The following is a 17,988-nucleotide window of genomic DNA, read 5'->3' on the forward strand; positions in this document are numbered from 1 at the left end:
CCTTGAGAACATTTTTAAAATTCATATTCTTAAACCCTACTCCTATAAAATTGAATTCAGTAGGTTAAGGGTACAAGCTTAGTCATATGTATTTTGAAAGAACTCCCAAGGGGATTATGATGCTCTGCCTAGTTAAGAATCACTCTTCCAGCAGAAATACAGTATGTAAGTATGCGGGTAGACATGCATGTATATATTTGGGGAAAGGACTTACATTTTTTTTTAATGCCCACAATATTATTTTACAAACCACCCGTATAATTGATTATTAGTAACACTTAACGGATGACAAAACTGAGCCTCGTGGGTATAGTGACTTGCTTAAAGTTATACACTTGGGTGTGTGTATATATATTAGATCTGGATTAAAATTCAGGTCATATTCCAAAACCCAGACTCTTGCCCCATACATATGCTGCCTCTTGCAGTTTCCTAGAGCCACAGGGTTAGGATTTAAAAAATAAAAAATCATATGTTTTATTCATTCCTTGATTCTCAAAAAATAAAAATAAATAAAAATAAAAAAGTAAAAAACCTTATAACTCAACTTTCACCTGATTCAGAATAGATGGTAGCATCATTATCTACCAGGAGATGACTGTGTAAAGGTCACCGGATAAGATACTTTGGTACCTTACAACCTTAATATAATATTTTACAAGTGTCTAAAGCTTTATTTCAATAAATATACATGCTTTCATGTATCCTTCCTGCTAAACATCATCATACAACAATCCTTCATTTACCTGGAAACCATTGTAAAATTCTCTTTAGTCTCTTGTTCTCCAACTTGGAAAAATAAAAGAAGAAAACACCCATAAACGTAACTAGAAATGATGGTGTATGTATCCTTATGTCTGTTTGTTTGTATGTATCTATGTATGTATAAATGACTGAATGAATATGTATTTACAGTCAGAAAAAAACTCCTCTAAAAAATAAACATATCTATTTTACTTAATACCATGTAGCTATAAGGTAATATATTAAAATAGGTAATCCATAAAGCACCACAAAGTTCTGAGTTTCTTAGAATTTATGATATTTACTATATCTTAAAGTCACCAGAACCTCAAGGGTGTCTGTACACACACACAGTCAATTTATAGAGCTTCCAGAATGTACAAAACTGCTGAGGGAAATGTCCACACCAGGGAACTACCATTTTGCTTCAAATATAGAAAGGTATATACACTAGACAACTTGAAGCTTGAAGGAAATTAAGTCAAATAATCAAGACTACAGGTAGTGTACAAATTTCAGGAAACATAAAATATGACCCGTAACACTCAATTGTACAAGAGTATGGTGCATCATCTTATCTTAGATACACAATCAATAGTGAAATATGTATGAAACAGAAAAAAACATAAAAGCAAATAACTTAATTCCAAAGCTATTTCAATTGCACACTTATGAAAATGTCAAATTTACCCTGAGATCCATTTTATTCCATGGCTGTTTTTGTAAATTAAGGCTGTATATTTTTGACTTTCTTACAGCCCGCACATAAGCTTCATGTCCTTGCCTGAAATAGATAAGCTAAAACAAAAAACATAAGGTATTAAACAGCAGCACCCTATTTAACAACTCTACATATCCCAATATATACTGCTACAAATGTCTTCTTCTGTTTAAAACAAACATAATTATAATTTTAAAAAATGTATAATAAAGGTATTTGTCACCATCAAATAATGTTCATTCAGTACTCATAACTGTTGCCCCGCACTAGGTACTGTATAATATAAACACATACTGTATACACAATCCTTTTCCCCTTAGCTGCCTCATAAATTTCTGAAGAAACAGGGATCAATGACAAATGTACACAAAACTGGTCATATTTTAAAGTACTATATTTCAAACTGTAATTAACATTCTAAATACCAAATTTTAATAGCCTACACATTTATGTGTTTATTTTATATTTATTACATATTTTATATGTAATTCTAACCACAGATTACTAAATAGAATAATTTCCAAATGGATTAGAAATTTTATTTTGCAAGAATTAACATCAGAACAGGCATAGTATGGAAAGAAAATGAATTCAAGTGCTTAGTTAACACCCTTCACCTCCTTAGGACAGCATTCATCACCATATTCTGATTCATTAAAAAAAAAGTTTCTTGTTCCAATAATTTTAAAGTGGTAGTAGAGATAATAAAATTTTTAAAAAGTAACATTAAAAAAAACATACTGAGATTTAAAAAAATACACTGACCACTCTACCAATCAACAGTTTCTAAGTCAGAATTTTTAATACCTAAAAATACAAGTAGAACACTAAAAAGATTTAAATACTAGTATATAAACATAATTATAAGGGTAAAAATATCAATAATAAACATGTTATTCAGATATCATTTATTATATATTTTTTCCTGTACTCAACAAATACTGATTGAACATGTGTGTACAAGGCACTAGGTGCTGTGGTTAACATATCAAAATAAAATCCTTTCCCTCAAGGATATGGGCAGACACGTGAGTATAACATAAGGCAGAATATACTAAGTACCATAAGAGATAAATAATTTAGGTGTGAAAGCTCAGGAGGAAAGAGTGGCAGGCAAATGGAAAGCAGCAATAACATTCAGGAGAAGTTGCCATTTAAGTTAGACTTTGGCGAATGAGCATTTTCAAAGGCCATAATGATCTGTGGGTATGGCCATTTCAGGCAAAATACTGAGGGCTTAACATTTAAAGTAAAAAGTAATGCTGTCATTAAGAGCTGATTTTATAAAAAAATATGAGTTTTATGAGTTCTTTAAAAACATTATGTATTTCACTGACTAATTCACTTATATACCTCCTCCATTACCTGAACAACTATCATTACTTACTACAAACCAGTCTTGAAGCACATAAGCATATGCTAAGTTTAGTGATTCCACCAAGACAAATATGGTCCTATAGAGAGGCATCTCATCAGATCATAGAATATACAGATCCTTGTGTTGTTTTGTAAAGTGTTCTTTCTGTAAAGATTTATTTATTCATTTGAGAGAGAGATACAGAGACAGAGAGAGCAGGGGGAGTGGGCAGAGGAAGAGAGAATCTCAAAGCAGAGTCCTCGCTGAGTGTAGAGCACAACATGGGGTTCAATCTCACAACAATGAGATCATGACCTGAGCCAAATTCAAGAGTCAAATGCTTAACTGACTGAGCCATCCAGGTGCCCCACATCTTATAAAGTCTTCTAAGATTAATTAAAAATTACTCCCCTTAGAGGAAAATGGCAGCAAAGTAGGATGACCCTAGGCTTTCATGGTCCCCAAAACACAACTAGATAACTATCAAATCATCCTAAATATCCCAGAAATAGATCTGAAGACTGACAGAACAAACTCCAAAACTAAAGGTAGAGAAGAGGCCTCACTGAAGAAGGTAGGAAGTATGGAGACCTGGTTTAGGGGAGAAATGGATTGCAGGTGCTGGAGAGGGGAGGGAGCCATGGTCATGGAGAGGGGAGAGAGAGAGAGAGGTGCTCAAGGGGGGAACACACAATGAGAATGTTTCCCAAAAACCACTGGCTTGGAAAATAAGAGGGGATGAATTTTGTGAGTTCTTGCAACCAGAAAGGCTTAAAACCTAGACCTCTAAAGAATAGCTTGCTTGACTGGGATAGAGGCAGGAGTGCACTGCCCTGTTCCTTGAGAGAAGGCAGGCAAACAACCCGGGTGCAGACAGTATGGACACAGCTATCTGAACAGCGTATGGGACACGCAATGCGGAGATTATTTCCTCTTCTTGGAGTACATCCTGGGGAAACAGCATTCACACACCTCTCTGAGAACAAAGGAGCTGATTGGTGTAATTTCCCTCTCCCGCCCCTCAGTATAAATACAGAGCTACCTGCAAGAAGCAACACAGTGCTGACACTGCTGCGTAACCTGCATACACCAAGCCCTGTACCCCTGTGCTCTGGTGCAACTGCCCTTTTCAGTCAAGCTTGCCTCACTCCCAGCACAGTGGGGCCCTCCCATAGAAAACCAGCAGAAGCACCTGCCTACACCATGAATTCTGCTGAGAGAGCTCTGCAGGGCCTCAGTTCTGGTGGAGTTGGTGACAGGAATAATTTCACAAGCAGACCAGAGCACACCTACTTAAAACTCAGGCCATGGACCAAACATAGCCCAGAGCAGGAAAGGAGAGCCTCTGCATATGAATGGCCTGAAGGATAGAACAGCCAAAACCCAATAGCAGAGTGGAAGCAGCTTATACCTGAGATACTCCCTGAAGAGCCAGGCCCTGGGCACTACATAATCTCTTCTTCAGAAGGCCAATACTTTCAGGAAACATAACTGGCATTTGTAACACACAGAAAGCAGAGAATTAGAAAAAATGCAAAGATGGAGGAATTCATCTCAAATGAAAGAAAAAGGACACAACCAGAGATCTAAGCAAAACAAATATAAGTAACATGCCTGATGGAGAATTTAAAGCAACAATCATAATGATACTGGGCTTGAGAAAAGAATAGAAGACATCAGGGAGACCATTACCACAGGGAAAAAGGAGTTAAAAAATGATCAATCATCTATGAAGAGAGCATTAAACGATATTAGAAACATACTTGATTCAATGAACAGCAGTTTGGAAGAACAAATGCATTAGTGACCTGGAAGACAAAGTAATGGTAAGTAATGAAGCTGAACAAAAGAGAGAAAGAAGAATTATGTAACACAAGAATAGATTTAGGGAATTCAGTGACTCCATTAAAACTAATAACATGTGTATTATAGGAGTTCCAGAAGAAGAAAAAGCGAGAGAGAAAAGGGTGCAGAAAATTTATTTGAAGAAATGAAAGCTGAAACCTTTCCTAATCTGGGGAAGGAAACAGACATCCAGATCTAGGAGGCAAAGAGAACTCCATTCAAAATAAACAAAAGCAGACCAATACCAAGACATATTGTAATTGGGTCAACTAATTTTTGAAAAAGCAGGAAAGAATATCCAATGGAAAAAAGAAAGTCTCTTCAATAAATGGTGTTGGGAAAATTGGACAGACACATGAAGAATGAAACTGGACCATTTTCTTACACCATACACAAAACATAAACTCAAAATGGATGAATGACCTAAATGTGAGATGGGAATCCATCAAAATCCTAGAGGAGAACAGAAGCAGAAACCTCTTTGACCTCAGCCACAGCAACTTCTTGCTAGACATGTCTCCAAAGGCAAGGGAAACAAAAGCAAAGATGAACTATTGGGACATAATCAAGATAAAAAGCTTTTTTACAGCAAAGGAAAAAGTCAACAAAACCAAAAGACAACCTACAGAATGGGAGAAGATATTTGTAAATGTCTTATCAGATAAAGGGCTGGTATCCAAAATCTATAAAGAACTTATCAAACTCAACAACCAAAGAACAAATAATTGAATCAAGAAATGGGCAGAAGACATGGACAGACATTTATCCAAAGAAGACATACAAATCACCAACAGACACATGAAAAAATGCTCCATGTCACTGAGCATGAGGGAAATATAAATCAAAACCATAAGATACCACTTTATAAAACTCAGATTGGCTAAAACTAACAGGTCAGGAAACAACAGATGTTGGCAAGGATGTGGAGAAAGGGGAACCCTCTTATACTGTTGGTGGGAATGAAAACTGGTAGTCACTCTGGAAAAGAGTACAGAGGTTCCTCAAAAAGTTAAAAATATAGCTACCCTAGGAACCAGCAATTGCACTACTAGGTATTTACCCAAAGAATACAAACAGTGATCCAAAGGGGTACCTGCACCCCTATGTTTATAGGAGCAATGTCCACAATAGCCAAACTATGGAAAAAGCCCAGATGTCCATTGGCAGATGAATGGATAAAGATGTGGTGTATATATACAAAAGAATATTACTCAGCCATCAAAAAACTCCGAAATCTTACCATTTGCAATAATGTGGATGGAATGAGAGGGTATTATGCTAAGCAAAATAAGTCAATCACAGAAAGACAATTACCATATGATTTCACTCATATGTGGAACTTAAGAAACAAGACAGAGGATCATAGGAGAATGGGGTAAAAATGAAATAAGATGAAAACAGAGAGGGAGCCAAACGATAAGAGACTCTTAACTATAGGAAAAAACTGAGGGTTACTAAAGGGGAGGTGAGTGGAGGGATGGGGTAACTGGGTGATGGGCATTAAGGAGGGCACTTGAAATAATAAGCACTGGGTGTTATATGCAACTGATGAATCACTAAACTCTACCTCTGAAACTGATAATACACTATATGTTAATTCATTGAATTTAAATGTAAAAAAAGAAGACATATTGTAATTAAATGTGCAAAATTTAGTGATAAAGTCTGAAAAACAGAAAGAGAAAAGAAGTCCTTAACATACAAGAGAAAAGATAAGGCAGCTGCAGATTTCTCAACAGAAACTTGGCCATCCAGAAGGGAGTGGCATGATATATTCAAAGTGCTAAATGGGGAAAAGTAGCAGTCAAGAATACCCTATCCAGCAAGGCTATCATTCAGAATTTGAAGGAAAGATGAAGAGTTTCCCAGACAAACAAAAACTGAAGGAGTCATGACCCAAAGGCAGCAAAACCAGCCCTGACAAGAAATATTAACAGGTCCCTTTGGGGGGAAAAGAGAGACCAAAAGTGACAAAGATTAGAAAGGATCAGAGAAAATCTCCAGAAACAAGGAAAAAACAAGTAATAAAATGGCAATAAATACATATCTATCTATGATTACTCTGAAAGTAAATGGAGAAAATGCTCCAATCAAAATACATAGGGTGTCAGAATGGATAAAAACACAAGGCCTATCTATGTGCTGCCTACAAAAGGTGCATTTGAGACTTAAAGACACCTGAAGATTGAAAGCAAGGGGCTGGAGAAACATTTATCATTCAAATACAGGTCAAAAGAAAGCCACAGCAGCTATAATAATATCAGAAAAACTACATTAAGAGAAAGACTAACAAGAGATGGAAAGGGCACAATAGCATAATAAAGGAGAGAATCAAACAAGAAGATTTAAAAATTGTAAATAGGTATGCACCCAACATATGAACACTCAAATATATAATGTGGTTATTAACAAACATAAATGAACTAATTGGTAAAAACATAATAATAGTAGGGGACTTTAACACCACATTTACGTGAATGGGTAGATCACCTAAACAGAAAATCAACAAGGAAACAATGGCTTTGAATGACACATTGGACCAGATGGATTTAACAGATATATTCAGAACATTCCATCCTATAACAGCAGAATACACATTGTTTTGAAGTGCACATGGAACATTCTCCAAAATAGATCACATATTAGGTCACAAAACAGGCCTCAAAAATACAAAAAGACTGAAGTCATGCCATGCACCTTTTCTGACTACAATACTATGAAAGTAGAAGTCAACCACAAGAAAAAATCTAGAAAGACAACAAATGTATGGAGGTTAAACAACATGCTACTAAACAATGAATGGGACAACCAGGAAATGAAAGAAAAAATTAAAGAATATATGGTAAAAAATGGAAATGAAAACATAACAGTCCAAAACATTTTGGGATATAGCAAAAGTGGTCCTAAGAGCAAAGCATATAAGCCATACAGGCCTACCTCAAGAAACAAGAAAAATCTCAAAGAAACAACCTAACCTTCCAACTAAAGGAACAAGGAAAACAACAACTGAAGCTTAAAGCCATTCCAGAAGGAAGGAAGTAATAAAGATTACAGAAGAAATAAATGATATAGAAACTAAAAAAACTACAAGAGATGAACAAAACCAGGAACTGTTTCTTTGAAAAAAAAAAATTAACAAAATTTATATACCTCTATCCAGACATAACAAAAACAAAAGTGAAAGGACTCAAATAAATAAAATCACCAATGAAAGTGGAGAAATAACAGTCAACATCAAAGAGATGCAAACATTATAAGAGAACATTATGAAAAACTATATGCCAATAAATCGGACAACCTAGAAGAAATGGATGAATTCCTAGAAACATAACCTACCAAAACTGAAACAGGAAGAAACAGAAAACTTTAACACAAAAATAACCAGCAAAGAAATGAAATCATTTATGAAAAATCTCCCAACATACAAAAGTCTAGGACCAGAAGGCTTCATAGGCAAATTCTACCATTTAAGGAAGAGTAAATATATATACTTCCTAAAACTATTCCAAAAAACAGAAAAGGAAGGGAAACATTAAAATTCATTCTATGAGGCCTGCATTAGCATGATACCAAAACCAGATAAATACACCACTGAAAAAGAGAACTACAGGCCAATATCCCTGATGAACATGGATGCAAAAATACTCATTAAAATACTTCCAAACTGAGTCCAACAATACATTAAAAAAAATATATTCACGATGATCAAGTGGGACTTATTCCTGGGTTGCAAGGGTGGTTCAATATTTGCACATCACTTCATCAATCTTATTAATATGATGTATCACATTAATAAGAGAAAGGATAAAAACCATATGATCATTTCATTTTTGGCTTTTTTCAAGGTTTCATTTAAATTCCAGTTAGTTAATTTATACTGTAATATTGGTTTGACGAGTAGCGTTTAGTGATTCATCACTTACATATAACACCCAGTACGCTCATCACAAATGCCGTCCTTAATACCAATTACCCATTTAGCCCATTTGCTACCCCCCTCCCCTCTAGCAACCCACAGTTTGTTGTCTATACTTAATACTCTCTTATGGTTTGCTTCCCTCTCTCATTTTTTGTCTTCCTTCCCATATGTTCATCTGTTTTGTTTCTTAAATTCCAAATGAGTGAAATCATATGGTATTTGTATTTATCTGACTTATTTCACTTAGCGTAATATACTCTAGCTCCATCCACATTGTTGCAAATGGCCAGATATCATTCTTTTTGATGGCTGAGTAATACTACATTGTATACATATGCCATTTCTTTTTTTTTTTAGTATTTTATTTATTTATTTGACAGAGAGAGACACAGCAAGAAGGAACACAAGCAGGGGGAGTGGTAGAGGGAGAATGAGGCTTCCCGCTGAGCAGGGAGCCCAATGTGGGGTTCGATCCCAGGACCCTGGGATCATGACCTGAGCCGAGGGCAGACGCTTAACAACTGAGCCACCCAGGCACCCCCGCCATTTCTTCTTTATCCATTCATCAAAGGTCATTTGGTCTCTTTACATAATTAGGCTATTGCTGATAATGCTGCTATAAACATTGGGGTAAAAGTGCTCCTCTGAATCAGTAATTCTGTATCTTTTGGATAAATACCTAGTAGTGAAATGCTCAGTCTTAGGGTAGTTCTAGTTTTAACTTTTTGAGAAAGCTCCATACTGTTTTCCAGAGTGGCTATACCAATTTGCATCCCCACCAACAGTGCAAGAGGGTTCCCCTTTCTCCACATCCTCTCCAACATCTGTTGTTTTTGTGTTGTTAATTTTAGCCATTCTGACAGGTATTAGGTGGTATCATTGTGGTTTTGATTTGTACTTCCCTGATCATGAGTGATGTTGAACATTTTATCATGTGTCTGTTAGACATCTGAAGATCTTGTTTGGAAAAATGTCTATTCATGTGTTCTGCCCATTTCTTAACTGGATTGTTTGTTTTTTGGGGTGTTGAATTTTGTTAGTTCTTTATATATTATGGATACTAACCCTTTATCAGATATGTCATTTGCAAATATCTTCTCTCATTCCCAAGATTGCCTTTTAGTTTTGTTGACTTTTTCCTTTGCTGTGCAGAAGCTTCTTATCTTGATGAAGTCCCAATAGTTCATTTTTGCTTTTCTTTCCTTTGCCTCCTGAAATGTGTCTAGTAAGAAGTTGCTATGGCTTATGACAAAGAGGTTTCTCCCTTGTTCTCCTCTAGGATTTTGATGGATTCCTGTCTCACATTTAGGTCTTTAATCCATTTTGAATTCAGTTTTGTATCTGGTGTACAAAAGTGGTCCAGTTTCATTCTTTTGCATGTTGCTGTCCAGTTTTCCCAACACCATGAGTTGAAGAGACTGGCTTCCCCCCCACCCCCCATTGGATGTTCTTTCCTGCTTTGTCAAAGATTAGTTGACCATCTAGTTGTGGGTGCATTTCTGGGTTCTCTACTATGTTCCATTGATCTATGTGGCTGTTTTTGTGCCAGTCACATACTGTCTTGATTGCTACAGCTTTGTAATATAGCTTGAAGTCTGGAATTGTGATGCCTCCAGCTTTCCTTTTTTTTTTTTTTTTTTTTTTTTTTCAATATTGCTTTGGCTATTCAGGGTCTTTTGTGGTTCCATATTAGTTTTGGGACTGTTTTTTCTAGTTCAGTGAAAAGTTGCTTGTGGTATTTTGATAGGGATTGCATTAAATGTGTAGATTGTGTCGGGTAGTACAGACATTTTAACAGTACTAGCTTTTCCAACCCATGAGCATGGAATATTTTTCAATTTCTTTGTGTCCTCTTCAATTTCTTTCATAATTATTCCAGTTTTCAGAGTACAGATCTTTTACTTCTGTGGTTAGGTTTATTCATATCTTTTGGTTTTTGGTACAATTGTAAATGGGATGGATTCCTCGATTTCTTTCTATTGCCTCATTACTGGTGTATAGAAATGCAAAAGATTTCTGTACATTGATTTTGTATCCTTCAACTTTACTGAATTCATGTATCAGCTCAAGGAATTTTTAGTAGGGTGCTTTGGGTTTTCTACAGAGTATCATGACATTTGTGAATAAAGTTAATTCTTCCTCGTTGAGTTAGATGCTTTTTATTAATTTTTTTGTCTCTTTCTTGTGGCTAGGAATTCCAGGTATTTTAAATAACAGTGATGAGACTAGACATCCCTGTCTTCTTCCTTACAGTAAAGGAAAAGCTCTGTTTTTCCCAATTAATGATGATATTAGCTGTGTGTCTTTCACATATGGCCTTTATGATGTTGAGGTATGTTCCCTCTATACCTACTTTGTTGAAAGTTTTTTTAAGAATGGATGCTGTACTTTGTCATATGCATTTTTCTGCATCTATTGAGAGGATCATATGGTTCTTATTCTTTCTTTTATTAATGTGGTGTTATAATGTTGATTTACAAATCTTGAATTACCCTTGGAGCCCAGGAATAATTGTGGTGAATAATTCTTTTAATGTACTGTTGGATTCAATTTGCTAGCATCTTCTTGAGAATTCTTGCATCCATGTTCATCAGGGATATAGGCTTATAATTCTTTTTAGTGGGGTCTTTTTTTGTTTGTTTTTAGAGAGAGACAGCGGGGGGGGGGGCAGAGAGAGAGGGACAAGTGGACTCTGCACTTAGTGTGGGGCCTAAAGTGGGAATCAATCCCACAACCCTGAGATCATGACCTCAACTGAAACTAAGAGTTGGTGCTTAACCAACTTAGCCACCCAGGCACCCCCATAGTGGGGTCTTTGTCTGATTTTGGAATCAAGGTAAGCCTGGCCTCATAGAATGAGTCTGGAAGTTTTCCTTCCATTTCTATTTTTTGCAAGAGTTTGAGGAAAATGGGTATTAACTCTTTAAATGTTTGGTAGAATTCCCATGTGAAGCCATCTGGCCTTGGACTTTTTTTTGTTAGATTTGTGATTACTGATTAAATTTTTTGGTGGTTTTTGTTCTCTTCAAGCTTTCTATTTGTTCCTGTTTCAGCTTTGGTAGTTTATGTGTTTCTAGGAATTTATCCATTTCTTCTATATTGCCCAAATTTTGGCATATAATTTTTCATATTATTCTCATATTCTTAAAATATTTTTGTGGTGTTAATTGTGATCTCTCCTCTTTCATATTTATTTCAATAAATTTTATTTATTTGGGTCCTTTCTCTCTTCTTTTTGATAAATCTGGCTAGGTGTTTATAAATTTTATTAATTCTTTTAAAGAACCAGCTCCTAGTTGAACTGATCTGTTCTACTGGTTTTTCTTTGTTTCTGTATCATTTATTTGTGCTCTAATCTTTATTATTTCTCTTCTTCTGCTGGCTTTAGGCTTTATTTGCTGTACCTCTTCTAGCTCCTTTAGGTGTAAGGTTAGGTTGTGTATTTGAAACTTTTCTTGCTTCTTGAGGTAGGCCTGTTTTGTATATACTTTCCTCTTATGACTGTTTTTGCTGCATCCCAAAAGTTTTGGACAATTGTGTTTTCATCTTCATTTGTTTCCATGTATTTTTTAATTCTTCTTTAATTTCATGGTTTACCCATTCATTTCTTTAGTAGGATATTCTTTAACCTCCATGTATATGTGGTCTTTCCAAATTTTTTCTTGTGGTTGACTTCATGTTTCATAGCATTGTGGTCAGAAAATATGCATGGTATGATCTCAATCTTTTTGTATTTGTTGAGGCCTGATTTGTAACCCAGTATGTGATGTATTCTGGAGAATATTCCATGTGCATGCAAAAAGAATGTGTATTCTGCTGCTTTAGGATGAAATGTTCTGAATATATCTAAGTTCATCTCATCCAGCCTGTCATTCAAAGCCAATTTTTCCTTGTTGATTTTCTGCTTAGATCATTTGTCCATTGCTTGTTAAGTGGGGTGTTAAAGTCCCATAATATACTTGTATTATTATCACTGAGTTTTTTATGTTTGTTATTTGGGTGCTCCCACGTTGGTGGCATAAATATTTACATGTGTTCAGTCTTTTTGTTGGATAGACCCCTTTATTATGATATAGTGCCCTTCTTCATCTCCCATTATATAGTCTTTGGTTTAAAATCTAGTTTGTCTGGGGGCACCTGGGTGGCTCAGTTGGTTAAGCAACTGCCTTTGGCTCAGGTCATGATCCTGGAGTCCCTGGATCGAGTCCCACATCGGGCTCCCTGCTCAGCGGGGAGTCTGCTTCTCCCTCTGACGCTACCCCCTTCTCATGCTCTCTCTCTCTGTCTCATTCTTTCTCTCTCAAATAAAAAAATAAAATCTTCAAAAAAAATAAAAAAATAAAATAAAATAAAATCTAGTTTGTCTGATATAAGTATGGTTACTCCAGCTTTTTTTTTTTTTTTTGACAGCCATTAGCATGATAAATGGTTCTCCATCCCTTCACTTTCAGTCTGTATTTGTCTTTAGGTCTAAAGTGAGCCTATTGAAGGCAGCACATAGATGGGTCTTGTTTTTGATTCACTCTGATACCTTATGTCTTTTAATTGGAGCATTTAGTCCATTTACATTCAGACTGATTATTGATAGATATAAATTTAGTGCCATTGTGTGTCACCTGTATTACCTTGTTGTTTCTGGAGATTTTCTCTGTCCCTGTCTAGTCTTTGTTGCCTTTGGACTTACTTTCCCACTCAAAAAGTCCCTTTTAATATTTCTTGCAGGACTAAAATAGTGTTCATGAACTCCTTTAGTTTTTGTCTGGGAAACTTTATTTCTCCTTCTGTTCTGAATGAAGGCCTTATTGGATCAAGTATTCTTGGCTGCATATTTTTCCCATTCAGCACATTGAATATATCATGGCATTCTCTTCTGGCCTCCTATGTTTCTGTTGATAAGTCTGCTGCTAACCTGATTTGTCTTCCTTTGTTAAGTTAGGAATATCTTTTCCCTTGTTGATCTCAGGATGTTTTCCTTATCTCTATATTTTACAAATTTTACTGTAATATGTCTTCATTTTGGCCTGCTTTTGTTGATTTTGATGGGAGCTCTCTGTGCCTCCGAGATTTGGATGTTTGTTTCCTTTCCCAGATTAGGGAAATGTTCAGCTATAATTTGCTCAAATAAACCTTCTGCCCCCTTCTCCCTGTCTTCTTCTTCTGTGACTCCTGATATGAATGTTATTATGCTTTATGGGGTCACTGAGTTCCCTAAGTCTACATTCATGATCCAATATTTTCCTTTCACTGTTATTTTCAGCTTGATTACTTTCCATAATTTTATCTTCTATATCACTTATTCATTCCATCCATGTCATTACATCCAATCTGTTTCACATCTCATTTATAGCATTTTTTATTTCAGGCTGACTAGTTTTTAAGTCTTTTATCTCTGCAGTAAGGGACTCCCCAGTATCTTGTATGGTTTTCTCAAGCCCAGCTACTATCCTTATGATTGTTGTTTCAAATTCTGTTTCAGGCATATTATACCTATATTGATTAGATCCCTGACCATGACCTTGTTATTTCTTTAGGGATGTATTCCTCCAATGTGGCATTTTGCCTAGGTATCTTGTCTTCTGTCTGTTAGGAAAGCCCGTTATATTTCCTGTTCCTGAGGGTAATGGCTATATGAAGAAGATGTCATATACTGATCAGGGCCTGATACTTCAGGAAATGTTTCTGGTGTATGCTGTGTGTACTCTGTTGCTGTGTTTTGGCTGCTCTTTCCCTCATGTCAGTCTTCTGCAGAGTTTCTTCTTCCCTGCAGTAGGGAGTGCTTGGACCTTATCCAGGGCATGGTGAGTTTTAGCTAGGTGTGCTCTGGTCAGCTTGTTAAAAGAAGCTAGATCCAGCTTCCACTAGATCTGAAGTTTTGCCACACTCCATGGTCAGTAGACTTGGTGAGGGCGGGTGGTTTGTGTTGATTTCTGGGGAAGGTGCCTGTTGTTCTGGCTCTCAGGCAAGCTTGCCTTAGGAAAAAAGCACCTACAGAGCTCATGGGGCCAGGGTTTAGTGTACACAGCTTAAGCCTCTACTGTGGGCACTGTTTTGCTCACTGAAGTCTGTCTGTGCTTCCATAATGTGGCCTCTTTTTTCCCTCTAGTTGTTCAATTTGTTATCTCAGTCCTCAGACTGATTTCATGGGTGTTCAGAATGACTCGATACTTATCTAGCTGTGTTTGAGGGGCAAGGCAAATATAGGGTACCCCCACTATTCCATTCTCTTAACTCTTTATAAACCTGATCATTTCATTAGATACAGAAAAAGCATTTAACAAAGTAGTCTCCATTCATGATAAAAACCTCCAACAAAGTAGGTTTAGAGGAAACATACTTCAACATAATGAAGGCCATATACCAAAAAACCCACTGTTAATATTGTCTTTATAGGGGAAAAATTGCGAGTTTTTCCTTCATGGTCAGGAACAAGACAGGGATGGCCACTCTCACCACTCTTATTTAACATAGTACTGGAAGTCATAGCCTCAGCAATCAGACAACAAAAGGAAATAAACAGTATCCAAATCAGCAAGGAAGAAATAAAACTTCCACTATTTGCAGTTGATATGATACTCTATATAGAAAACCCCAAGATTGCACTAAAATAATACTAGGATTGATACACAAATTCAGTAAAGTTGCAGGATACAAAATGTATGTACAGAAATCTGTTACATTTCTATACACCAAAAATGAATAAGTAGAAAGACAAATTAAGGACTCAATTCCATTTACAACTGCTGCAAAACTAATAAGATACCTTGGAATAAATCTAACCAAAGAGGTTAAAGACCTGTATTCTAAAAACTGTAAAACACTGATGAAAGAAATTGAAGATAAGACAAAGAAATGGAAAGATGCTTCATGCTCAGGGATTGAAAGAACAAATATTTTTAAAATGTCTATACTACCCAACATAGCCTACACATTTCATGCAATCCCTATCAAAATACCACTAGCATTTTTCACAGAACTGGAACAAACAATCTTAAAATTTGTATGAAACCACAAAAGACCCCCAAATAGCCAAAGCTACCTTGAAAAAGAATAGCAAAGCTGGATGAATCACAATTCCAGATTTTAATTTTCATTATAAAGCTGTAGTAATCAAAACAGTATGGTATTGGCACAAAATCAGATACATAGGTCAATAGAACACAACTACATGATCAATTATCTTTGATAAAGGAGGAAAGAACATTCAATGGGAAAAAGAGTCTCTTCAACCAATGGTGTTGGGAAAATTGAGCAGCAACATACAAAATAATGAAACTGGACCATTTTCATATACCCAAAACCAAAAATAAATTCCAAATGGATTAAAGACCTAAATGAAAGACCTCAAACCACAAAAATCCTAGACGAGAACACAGGCACTAACTTCTTTGACATTGGCATGGAAACAAAAGCAAAGATAAACTGTGAGGACCACATCAAAATAAAATGTTTCTGTGCAGCAAAGGAAACAATCTACAAAACTAAAAGGCAACCTACAGAATGGGAAAAGATATTTGCAAATGACATATCTGATAAAGGGTTAATATCCAAAACATATGAAGAAGTTATAAAACTCAACACCCAAAAAACAAATAATCAAATTAAAACATGGGCAGAACACATGAATAGACATTTTTTTCAAAGAAGACACTCAGATGTCCAACACACAGGTGAAAAAATACTCAACATTACTCATCATCAGGGAAATGCTAATTAAAATTACAATGAGATACCACCTCACACCAGTCAAAATGGCTACAATCAACTACACAAGAAACAAGAAGTCTTGATGAGGGTGTGGAGAAAAGGAACCCTCCTGCAATGTTGGTGGGAATGCAAAGTGGCACAGCCACTGTGGAAAACAGTATGGAGGTTCTTCAAAAAGTTAAAAATAGAACTACCCTAGGATCCAGAATTTACCCTACTAGTTATTTACCTAAAGAATACAAAAATACTAATTCAAGTGGATACATGCACCCCAATGTTTATTACAGTATTATGTACAATAGCCAAATTATGGAAACAGCCCATGTGTCCATCAACTTATGTATGGATACAGTAGATGTTTTATCTATACACAATGGAATATTACTCAGCCATTGAAAAGAATGAAATTTTGCCATTTGCAAGGACATGGATTTAGCTAGAAAATATCATGTTGGGGCGCCTGGGTGGCTCAGATGGTTAAGCGTCTGCCTTCGGCTCAGGTCACGATCCCAGGGTCCTGGGATCGAGCCCCGCATCGGGCTCCGTGCTCTGCAGGAAGCCTGCTTCTCCCTCTCCCACTCCCCCTGCTCGTGCTTTCTCTCTGTCAAATATAAATAAAATCTTTAAAAAAAAAAAAATATATCATGTTAAGTGAAATAAGGCAGTCAGAGAAATACAAATACCATATGATTTCACTCATATGTGGAATTTAAGAAACAAAACAAAGTAGCAAAGGGAAAAAAAAGAGAGAGCAAGGGAAATCAGGAAAGAAACTTAACTATGGAGAATAAAATGATGGTTACCAGAGGGGAGGTGGGTAGGGGGATGTGTTAAATAGGTGCTAGAGATTAGGGAGTACACTTGTGATGAGCACCAGGTGTTGTATGGAAGTGTTGAATCAGCATATTGCATACCTGAAACAAACTAATATAAAACTGTATGTTAAGTAACTGGAATTTAAATAAAATCTTAAAAAAAAATTACTCCCCTTAAGCCTCCATAAGAACAGGCAATAAGTACAACAAATCATGATTTTGAATATACCCCTGAAATTCAAGTTCTTTAGGTTTTTTTTAAATATAGCATTCATCAGAGCATGTTCTACTAAAATAACCACACAAACAAGCACTGCTCCAAATTCCAATACTTACTTGAAGACACAATTATGAAAGGAAACATTTTAATAATATCAAAAGATAATGAGCAAGTAATTCTTTATAAGACTACTTGATCACTGTGTCTGGTATAAGATATCTACAAGTCAATTATAGAAACATTTGGTGAAATTTTTATTGGTCCCATGACTTTTAGATCCATTTGCAAAGTTCTGCCCCTTCTTTTATTATGATGGCAATATTACATTCCTATTAATAGTCTTAAATTAAAAACTGCAAACATTTAATCACTCAGAAATGATTACTCAATATATCAGAGAATATACAAGCCAATTTTAGTTAAAATATTACAATGTTACCATAATTTCATAAGAAAATGAAAACTTTCTCACAAGAGAGAATTTAAATCAATTTTTGACAGAACACTGATAAACATGGCTATGTTAATTCAATCATAGGCTCAGTAGGAAAGACTTGCTCATGAAATGACATTCTTCTAATCACTGAAATGGGTAACTGTCCTCTAGTATATTTTCTATCAGGTTGAGCATAGGCTTTTTTATTTTTTTTAAAGATTTTATTT

General features: G+C 35.8%; 1 protein-coding gene across 2 annotated transcripts in view; it reads right to left on the minus strand.

The window, feature by feature from the left end:
• Positions 1-17,988, minus strand: part of BRWD3 (bromodomain and WD repeat domain containing 3) — a 190,730-nt gene that overhangs the window by 42,599 nt on the left and 130,143 nt on the right. For both annotated transcript variants that reach the window (XM_035028801.1, XM_035028800.1), the window contains one exon: positions 1,435-1,542. In XM_035028801.1, the coding sequence (XP_034884692.1) occupies positions 1,435-1,542 (108 nt within the window). The remainder of the gene's footprint in view (positions 1-1,434; positions 1,543-17,988) is intronic.

The sequence above is a fragment of the Mirounga leonina genome, unplaced genomic scaffold (assembly GCF_011800145.1).
Source record: "Mirounga leonina isolate KUSES-001 unplaced genomic scaffold, KU_Mleo_1.0 Mir_204, whole genome shotgun sequence".
Lineage (NCBI taxonomy): Eukaryota > Metazoa > Chordata > Mammalia > Carnivora > Phocidae > Mirounga > Mirounga leonina.